Here is an 11038-nt window from a genome sequence, read left to right as displayed (position 1 = left end):
ATGTCGTCCAAAACCATGAAAAAAAGTCATGGAAAAAAATCATAGTATAGCATGTCGTCCAAAAGTCATGAAAAAAAGTCAGTATAGTATGTCGTCCAAAATCATTAAAAAAAGTCATAGTATAGCATGTCGTCCAAAACCATGAAAAAAAAGTCATGAATAAAAGTCATAGTATAGTATGTCGTCCAAAATCATGAAAAAAAGTCATAGTATAGCATGTCATCCAAAATCATGAAAAAAAAGTCAGTATAGCATGTTGTCCAAAACCATGAAAAAAAAGTCATGAAAAAAAGTCATAGTATAGTATGTCGTCCAAAAAAAGTCATAGTCACACAAACTTTAGCATGTAACGTCTAACGTTATTTAACAAATAGTCTACATTTACATATAAATTTATTGAAAATGAGCTTCAAAATTTCAAAACAATTTCAAAAACGTTTCTTTTTTTTCTTTTTTTTCCCCCCCTCCAAACTTTTAAGGGCCGTAATTTTCGCTAAATAGATTAAATAACTTAAAATACTTTTTAACATCCTGTGGAAATCAATATGTTTATATTTGGGGTAGCTGAATCTATGGCAATGCACAATTTATTTATTTATTTTTTTAAAGAAAAAGTTAATCTGCAGTACACTGCTAACTATTGCTGTGAAATAATTTAAATAAAGTAAAGTAAAGTGTTTGTCTCTGAAAGGTAGTGAGGGAAAAAGAAGCATACATTGAAAACACAAGTACCTGAAAAATGTCCTTAAGTAAATCACTTGAGTAAATGTAGTGGTAAAACTGTCTCGGTAAAAGAAAACCAGGACAAACTTCACCAGGCCTTAAAGTAGATTTTGGAGGGCTCTCAGCTGGAGGGAAGGAATGACTGGCAGGGTAGTAATTATGGAAAGTTGTGGACTTTTGGCTGATTAAGTGGACCTCATGTTTGGACTCGAATACTTGAAACCCAGTGGCTGAGTTTGTGGACAGGAAGCTGTGTCCATAGGGACGGAGCTCTGTAGGGGAAAAACCCTCCTCCCAGATGATTTCTTGTGAATGTGAGAGGAGTGACAAGGAGTCCCTGTTTCTGTGAGCACAGTTTGAATGGACTCATTGAGAAAATGCCAGTCAGTGATGTAGAGTGGGGCCTGACCATAAAAGGTCAGAGAATTAGAAATAGAATATCCAATTAGAAGGTAAAAGGTCACAGAGACTGGTGACGTACTTATTTTGGGGGGATTTCTGAGACATTTAATGACTCAAGGTATAAAATAGGGGCGGCAATACTTCTGTGGACATTTTCTTGAATTAAAATATGCTGTTTTGAATTTTTCAGTAGTTAATCAAGAGATAACATTGAAAATAATTTTTTTTAGTTAGTACAACTTGTACATTCATCGAGGCAGAGTGATTTTAATCTTTTCAGTATCTAAAAGGAGCACTAGAATTTTGCTGGCAGTAAAGAGTTATTTTTAACACACTTTAGATTGTCTAGATAAGGCAGGTGACATTTTAGATTTTTGTTATTGGCAACAAATCACATTTAAAAAAAATAACACAACTAAACATCTAAACATGAAACTTCACAGTTCCCTAATTTGTCTTTTGGATAAGTTCTGTGGTTCAACTGAAGGCCTGAATCCTTAAGAATGTCTTCCAAATACAAAGTTCCATGTTAAAAAATTCAATTGTAATTTCTTAAAATGGCCAGACACTAGTTTTTAGCAAACATTACTCAAACAGGAGGATGTAGGATCAGATCAAAATAAACTACACACATTGTAGTTTACTTTGTTTTTACTCTATCTCAAACACCAAGTATTTGTACGCCACTGAAAATAGTCCCCCACAAATTGACAATTTCCTCCCGTTGGAGTCTTGTTTGATGAAAATCACAGCGACCAGAAACTTCTAATTATCTTTTTTTTTTTACAAATTACTCTATATATTTGTGAGATTTATGTTTTCAGTTGGAACCAAAGAATTTCCCAAAGGAACTGTTGAACCAGATAACTGAAAATATATCGTTGGTTTTCGTATTTCCATGGGATATCTATCTCTCTATCTATATATAAATTATAATTATTAATATGTAACATGGACAAAGAAGAGGATCTATAATTGAGCCTTGAGGAACACCAACAGTAAAATACCATAAACTAAAATTTCTTTTCCTCTCTGTTGTCAATTAAGATTTTTTTTAAAATGTCACCGAATTTATCTTGAGGATTCAACAATGGGGCTTTACCATGGTCCTGTCATACGTAGAGTGAAAGAGGACATCATATTTAGGGAAAACAGTACAGATGTCGAATGGAAAAAGAAGAGGACCTATGATTGAACCTTGGGGAACGCTCAAATTTACTTAAAAACAGGCAGGGGACTTAAGATTTAAATTGCAAACTTACATTTCTTTTCCTCTCTATCTAGGTGTGTTTGCGCTGGACAGCATCATGCAGAGCTGGTTCACCCTCTTCACCCCCACTGAAGCCACCAGCGTCGTGGCGAGCACCGTCATGTCCAACAGCACCATCGTCCGCCTGCACTTGGACTGCCATCAGCAGGAGAACCTGGCCAACTCTGCCCGCACCCTGGCCCTGCAGTGTGCCATGAAGGACCCCCAAAACTGTGCCCTCTCAGCTCTGACTCTCTGTGAGAAGGACCACATTGCCTTCGAGACAGCCTATCAGATTGTACTGGACGCGGCTGCCACAGGAATGAACTACACACAGCTGTTTACAATAGCACGCTACATGGAGCACCGTGGCTATCCTATGAGGGCGTACAAACTAGCAACGTTAGCCATGACTCACCTGAACCTCAGCTACAACCAAGACACACACCCGGCCATCAATGACGTGCTCTGGGCATGTGCGCTCAGCCACTCGCTCGGGAAAAACGAACTGGCATCTGTCATCCCCCTGGTGGTGAAGAGCGTGAAGTGCGCCACCGTCTTGTCAGACATTTTGCGGCGGTGCACGCTGACGACGCCGGGCATGGTGGCGCTGCACAGTCGCAGGAACTCTGGGAAGCTGATGCCTCTGGACAAGGCTCCGCTCAGGCAGCTGCTGGACGCCACGATCGGGGCCTACATCAACACGACGCACTCTCGGCTGACGCACATCAGCCCACGCCACTACAGCGAGTTCATCGAGTTCCTCAGCAAAGCCAGAGAGACGTTCCTCATGGCGCACGACGGACACATCCAGTTCACACAGTTCATAGACAACCTGAAACAGATTTACAAGGGCAAGAAGAAACTCATGATGCTTGTTCGAGAGAGATTTGGTTGAAATGACCAAATCACCTTTTTTTTTTTTTTTTTTTTTTAATCCTTTCTAACTTGAAATGAAAATCCTCTGAAACAACTTTCATGCAAATCTTATTCCTGTGATTTGGCGCTGCGGGGTCAAACGTGAGAATGAACACAGTTTCCTGAAGGGAAATAATTAAACTGTGATGTGGGAAAAGTCACGTTCATTCATTGTGAGTCGTACCAAGCAGGAACTCAGACTAACTGGATATCCGAGGACAATGGGAATAAGATATGAATTATGTTTTGGTTAAATTTTCTCCTGAAAATGACAAGTTTGAAATAGAAGAAAGAAAAAAAACACTGTAAACCATAAAAGCAACAGCTGGTATTGATGTGTATAAAACTATTGCATTTGCAGAAGGAGTCAATTAGTGGACGTTTGTGTGTTTCCCTTTATATATGTATGAGAGCGAGAGAGTAAGAGTTTTACACTGAGTATATTATACTGTATTGTCCAGTGGCAAAATGTCCACCTTGCACTCCTCCTACTTCCCTCAGCTAACGTTCAACAGCCTCAAAGAAGACGACGACAAACGGCTTTAAACCAAATGGAGAAACTCCATCTGAAGTGACAAGTACCTCTTTTTAAAGGATCCAGCTTTACTCTTTCCCCCCTTCCAAGTCCTTCGCCCATCTGATCTGTGAAGTGAAAGGAGAAAAATTCACAATCAGAATTAATTTTACTGGGTTCGATATTTGTTTTGGCTTTGCAGTGTTGTCTCAAACATTCAGTATGCTTATTTTACAGTCACAGAAACAAAAAACAAACTGTCTTGTGGAAACTGTCAACATACATTCTCAGGGATTTCTCTTTTAAAAAAAAAAAAAAAAAAAGTAAAAGTAAAAAAAAAAAAAGCAGATAAAAAACAAACAAAAAGAGAACAAAAGCATTTTATTGTCCTGTATATATGAAAGTATATGTCTGAATATTGGAAAAAAAATGTATATGTTAACTAATTTATGACAGAATATTCTATGTAAGGCACAATACTTGAAGCTGCAGTACTTTTTGGTTTTATGAAACAAACAAAAAAAACATATCAGAAGGACTTCAAAATCGTTCGCCTTGCATCGCATCAGGGGCCAGTTCGAAACTGAAGTACACTGCTGGCTGGTTTTTGGCTCTGCGGACATGTAATGAACTGCAGAAACCAAGACAGGAAGTGGACATGCAAAGTGTGTATTCTCCCTAACACAGAAGTGTATTGAGGATTGTAGGAGTCGGGAGAAAGAGATGACTGTGGAGGCAAAGCAGCGACAACATACAGCTGCGATGTTCAAGTAAAATCTGCCTTCATGTCTCCTTCTGCTGTGATTCAGTCACAAAAAGCTCTGTTTTATATCCACGCCTCCTCCTCTGACATCTCGACTTTGTGCAGGACAGAAAGTTGCTCTATACTGTCGGTCTTGACTGTTTTTTAAATTTTTATTTTTCCTCCTCTTCAGTTTGTTTTAATTTCTCTCTAGAATTCCTCACACAAGAACAGCCTTCTTTCTTGCCTTGTCTTAATGCTTTAAAATAACCAAATGGGAGTTCTAACTACCAAACTTTTCTCTTACGCCAATACGACGTTGGTTACAAACTTTTTTTAGTTTCTTTAATTTTTTTAGCTGGACTGTATTCTGTGCTTGAAAAGCCCCATTTCATCTGTTCTTTCAGTGTCGTCTCTTGTTAGTAGCTCCTTTTGTTTAGAAATATGCTCCCTTTTTATTTATTACGTTAGGTAAATGATTGTACAACCATCTCATGCTCATGAAGTTGAACTAAGATTTGATACACTGATCGATTTATTTATGTAACTAAATCACTGTTTTATAAACTTGTTAATGAATCAACATTTTGTTTTGATTAAATTCGTTTTTTGAGAGGATGAAGTCTTTGTGTTTTTTATAAACTGAGAATAGAACAAGTTCAGGGTTAAGGGTCAAGTATATGTTGTTTCTAGTCCAAAAAAAAAAAATTAAAGTATAGTATAGCATAAGAGTCATGGAAAAAGTATGTTTTAAAGTCATAAATACTCAAAAAAAAATGTAGTAAGTCAAATAAAATCATGAAAAGTCATAGAAAAGGATGTTGGGAAAAAAGGTCATAAAAAAGTCACAGTGTAGTATGTTGTAAAAAATGTAACAAAATCATGTCGTCCAAAATCATGAAAAAAAGTCATAGTATAGTATATCGTCCAAAATCATGAAAAAAAAAAGTCACAGTATAGTATGTCGTCCAAAATCATGAAAAAAAGTCATAGTAGTATGTCGTCCAAAATCAAGAAAAAAAGTCATAGTATAGCATGTCGTCCAAAACCATGAAAAAAAGTCATAGTATAGTATGTCGTCCGATATCATGAAAAAAAAGTCATAGTATAGCATGTCGTCCAAAATCATGAAAAAATGTCACGGTGTATGATGTCATAAAAAATGCTAATGTTATAGTTGCATGTAGAAAAAAAATCATTAATAATCATAGTATAACAAATCTATTAAAAAAGTCATAGAATATTTTGTCATAAAAATGCCATAAAAGTCATCGTACTTTCCCAGCAGTATATTAACAGGTAAAATGAGCACAACCTTAAACATCTACAGCAGTAAAATGCAACAGTAGCAGTAACGTTAATCATCAGAGAGAATAGTAAAACACTGGAAGGGAACATTTTACTGCACAGAGTACTCTCATTTTTAACACTTCAAGTAAATGTTGCCAATAATACTTAGATCTAATACTTAGAACTTCATTTAAATTCAGCACTTTAATTTAAACTTAAAGTCTCACTTTGTTCTTACTGTTGTTCTCTTCTCTAAGTCGCTGGTGGAAAGTAACTAAGTACATTAACTGAAGTGCTGTTAAAGCAAATTTGAGGTACCTGCAGGGGTTAATTCAACTACTTATAACTATCCCATTACATTTCTTTATCAAAACTAGTTGTATTTTTGTACATGAGTGCAGCAGCAGCAGGAAGTTGACACAGATGTTTATCTTTATGTTTTTAAAGTTGAGTTTAGTCTGAGGGTGAACGACTGTCAGATTAATGCCCCCGAGAAGGAAGTCATAATTTCTCTTAGTGCTCATTTTACTTCCTGCAAAGATAATTTGGGAGTTTTAAGCTTTCCTTATCCCATTTCCTGTCTGTTGTCAGGGGCCTGGTACAGGCAGGAAGCTCTTACCAAAAGGAAGTTTTGTTGAGGAAACAAAGGACCATTAGATGATGGAAACATGGTCCTCCAGACGACAGACTATAGTTGACTAAGTTGGTGTTTGCTGCGTCATCTGTTTCATACTGCAACTGTATTTCTACACATCTGTCGCTCTTTAAGCTGCTGTTGAATGTTTAAACTGGTAAAGTACAGTAGACTGCTGCCTGATTGATTGTGAGGACAAGGTGCATTTAACACCAAGATTTATTAAGCATATGTATATCTTAATATATTTATTATATATTATACTGTAACCATAATAATATACCTTTTCACAGGTAAATTAAAGGAATTCTTCAACCCCCAAAGTGACCATTTGTATTTCAGTCACCCACCCCGTGTTATGTTGGATTCATGATGAAGCCTTTGTTTTTCCCATTATTTTTATTTATTTTTCTTTTTAGACACGCGTTATTGTAAACGCTTCTTTTTAGACGCGCGTTTTTAGACACCCGTAGACGCTGAAAAGTTAAAATATTTTCAACTTTTTGAGCGTCAGACGCCAGTAGCTAGCGCGCATTGAATAAGCGCTTCCAGCATTTCAAGCGTCTTTGAAGCGTCCGCGTCTCTAGCGTCTCATTTCTGTGTGATCGCCCCCTAGGGCTGACAGCAGCCCTAAATGGTTAATTCAGATTCATCAAAGTCACACAATAACACAAACTAACTTCCACATTGAGGCAGCAGTAGACCAGCAGCTCCTGTGTTCTGCGAGGTAAAATATGTGTTTTTGTCAACGGAGTCTGGCTTTGAAGAGAGCAGAGTTTAGTTTCACTTTGAGTTCAGTTCCCTGTCAGAGAGGGGTGTCTGTTTGGGAAGTACTGAGCATACGAGTGTATGAATGAAACTTATACTGCACGAGTTGTGTTTGTAAAATTTGAGCTTGTAAACAGATTTTTGGATATAGACTGTTGTTCGACGTGTTTGCCTATGACTTCAATTCATCAAGAATTTTCTCAGGTTTTGGATTGTTCGTTCAGTAGAGGCATGCAAAAAAAAAAATCTTCACAAATTCAACCTAAAATGGGGAGAATAAAGGCACACCAAGCTGACGGTCGGCCGTCGACCAAAGTTGGGCCGTTGGTGAGCATCTGTCGACCTAGTTTTTGCGGTGTGTCCCACACCGTCGGCACTTCGGCTTCGGCGGCTTTTCAGCCAATTGAGCATGTTGAATCGGCGGCGGAGCTCGTTGGTGAGAGAGATCACTCTGATTGGCTGTTCAGGTTTTATTTCCTCGCCCCTGTAGCGAGTGAATCTGCCTGTAGTGAAACCGGGGCTAACCGGTGCTTCCTCCTCAGGCTCCACTTCACTCAGCTGCCCCACAGACCCGCTGCTTCTTCCCACTTTAACCTGAATAACAAACCGGAGCTAGCTGGGAGCGGCTAGCGGAGCGTTAGCCGCAGCATGACCGGAGGGAAGCACAGCCAGTTAGCCTCCGCTAGTCTCTGAGCTAGCCCCGGCTCTCCGTTTGGATCCAACCGGAGCACCGAGCCCTGGTTTGTTATTCAGGTTAAAGTGGGAAGAAGCAGCGGGTTTATCGGGCAGCTGAGTGAAGTGGAGCCTGCGGAGGAAACACCGGGACCGTCTGGATGTAATAGTCCGTGGAGGTGCTGCGGTGCTCGGCTGCACAGATAGGAAACCCCTCGGCTGACAGGATGTACCACTCTCTCACTCCGCTCTCTCTCATGCAGGCGCAGAACGTACGTGCTACTTGGCCGTCGGATGTAGTCCGTGTAGTGTGTTCAAATGCAACTGACACAGGGCGACGTGAGGCGACGTAGACGACGCAACAGTTGGCTTTCATCGCCGCTAGTTCTTTGATGTCGGTTTGGTGTGTCAGGGCCTTAACATGATATATTATACACACATGGTCATTTGGCAGGTGAAGTATTCCTTAAACAAGTGTACAACACTGGTTGTGGGTACTGTATGTTTGTGTTCTGCTTGCCTTGTATTTTTGCATTTAATTTCTCTTGTATTTTTATTTCTACGCTTATTTTATGTACTTCTAATTCTATTCTTTTTTTTTTTTTACTGTTCTCCATATATCTTACTTACTTATCATATTTCTGTCCTGTGCTGCTGCAGCACCTAAATATCTGCTCTGATTACAGATACATCTCGAGATGCCGGACGTGATTTTCATTTTATCGAGACTCAAGCATTTAATCGATGACACAGATAATCATCCCACACCAGGAGGCTCGTATGAATATTTTCCAGTATACTTGAACACTTGATGGAAATGTTTCTGAGCTCTCTGTTATTTCTAACTTTCAGAAGGCCTGTAGCTACAGCAGCAGCTGATCTTGTGATTCTCACCAGCATCAGTCAGTCAGTCACACATATATCATGTTGTATCTCTGTGCACTTAACCCTACATGCCATCGCCACTTCGGGCTATTTTTTGGACCGCACACACACACACACACACACACACACACAACAAAACGGTTCCTACGTGGATCACAGTGTATCCCGTAACCAGCCAGCAGCTTATTTCTGTAACCCCATCTGTGTAACTGGCACCACAGATAAATGTTATCACCTTTAATCACACATATCCTGTGTGGACCGGCCTGTTATTCCACTCCTGCTGCCATATTGGTGAAGCCACCAGCTCCGTATTATCTGTCTGTGATGGGAACTGCAGAGATGGTTTGTCTCATGAGATCAGATGTCAGAATTTATTATGAAGCATCTGTGAGATCAAATATTTTACACACCATGTTAGTGTTGTATTTCAGAATTATTGTAGAGGATAATTTCTGATTTAATAGTTAAAGATAAATGGAAACATCTCATGTTTAACTGATTGACTCTGAGAAAAAGTTTGAGTCAAGTTTCCATTCAGCATATTTTTTTCCCTAATATTCTGAACACACAGTGTAAATCTACATGATGCTGTCTTACAATACAGTATTTTAAAAAGCTTACATATCACACAGTTTCTGCATCTTCCATGTGGACAGATGTGGAATGTAACGAAGTACATTTACTCATGAACTGCACTCATGTACAGTTTTGAGGTATTTGTACTTTGAGTATTTCTGTTTTATACTACTTTAAACTTTTACTCCACTACATGTAAGTAGTTTTTACTCCTCAACACTGATTTGACAGCATTAGTTACTGATTATTTTTTACAACAAATTATATTATAGTAATGAACAAATTAATTTTTTAAAATGATATCTTTCTGAAATGGGACAATTTGCAAAATGAATACTTTTACTTTTGGTACTTTAAATTTATTTTGATGCTTACTTTTGTACTTTTATGATAAAAATAATAATAATAATAACTTTTATCTTTTCACACAAAGTGCTTCACATGTCAATAATTAAAACAACTTTTAAAAGAACTGATAAGATGCACCCTGAAAGACTCCAGCGATTCAATAAAACCTGGAAACCCCTCATATCATATCTTGCAACCACAAATCTGGTGCAACAGTCCAACTGTAGCACACACTGCACAACAACTGAGATGACTGAGGAGTGATGGGTCTCTGTGGGAGGAGTGGAGAAGTGTTGTGGGTAAATTATTTTATCTTGATGTAATTGCACTTATTTTTTATTACCTTATTGCAACATTTGATCTCCTATTGATCTCAGGGTATCACGCACAACTGTAATGTCAAGGAAAATGAGCCCTAAATTTAGACATGGATTATATGTGGAACCCATCTGCTCAATAAAAGATATTTAAACATTAAAGAACCGATAAAAACACTTAGATATACAAAAAATAAGGAATTAAAATAGTCTAAATGAACTTAAAACTCAAGTAAAATCAGGAAGGGCTCTACCATAAAAGTACATTTTAAGAAGGGACTTAGATATCTTCTTGTCATGGATAAGTGATAAACCACCTTCTAAGGCAAACTGGCATAAGATCATCAGTTTTCCTGTGGAGTACCTGAACTGTTTGCTTCATTCTACAAAGGGACGATTCAGGGAAATATGGACTCCTTATCTGCGTTTCTCAAACTATACTGTGGCTTCAACACTTTGAAGCATTCTGCTGGATTGACTTATCGACACTGCACCTATGGATCGTACTGTCGCGACGGATGTGTACACCAGTGTTGTGCTGAGCTGTTCAATGTTGTTTATGAAGAGAAGAAAAGTAAATAAATATATTTGACAACAAAAAGAAGGGACTTAGAAGAGATCACTGACTCGACCAACCTGATTTCCTTGGGCAGACCGTTCCAGAGCCTCAGGGCCCTTACTTACTTGAGTACTGTTTTGAATGCATGATTGTAACAGAGTATTTCTACACTGTGGTACTGCTACTTTTTCTTTACCTTTTGTATTTTTCAACCTGGACCATATTTCCCCATCTTTTTGTGTCTAAATGACTAATGGGAACAACAGTTTTTGAAATTGGTCCAGAAGTATACCTTGGAAATCCAGAGTTCTCGCGAGAGCACAATTTGAATTTGCTCAGCGAGTCACTCTGGCAATCAGTAATGATGCTCATTACCCATGCTGTTGTAGCCGAGCTGCACCAATCACATCGGTGTATCTGATAAAGGCGGGCCAGAGG

General features: G+C 38.5%; 2 protein-coding genes across 2 annotated transcripts in view; one reads left to right on the top strand and one right to left on the bottom strand.

Annotated features, from left to right (window-relative positions):
• zswim6 (zinc finger, SWIM-type containing 6) overlaps positions 1-5166 on the top strand; it is a 59589-nt gene extending 54423 nt beyond the window's left edge. The window contains exon 14 of the mRNA XM_050053435.1: positions 2410-5166. Within this exon, the coding sequence (XP_049909392.1) occupies positions 2410-3272 (863 nt within the window). The 3' untranslated portion in view covers positions 3273-5166. The remainder of the gene's footprint in view (positions 1-2409) is intronic.
• cops4 (COP9 constitutive photomorphogenic homolog subunit 4 (Arabidopsis)) overlaps positions 1-11038 on the bottom strand; it is a 520559-nt gene that overhangs the window by 236944 nt on the left and 272577 nt on the right. The window lies entirely within an intron of this gene.

The sequence above is a fragment of the Epinephelus moara genome, chromosome 9, assembly GCF_006386435.1.
Source record: "Epinephelus moara isolate mb chromosome 9, YSFRI_EMoa_1.0, whole genome shotgun sequence".
NCBI lineage: Eukaryota > Metazoa > Chordata > Actinopteri > Perciformes > Serranidae > Epinephelus > Epinephelus moara.
The sequence above is the reverse complement of the archived record's forward strand: the minus strand, read 5'-3'. Positions and strand labels throughout refer to the sequence as shown.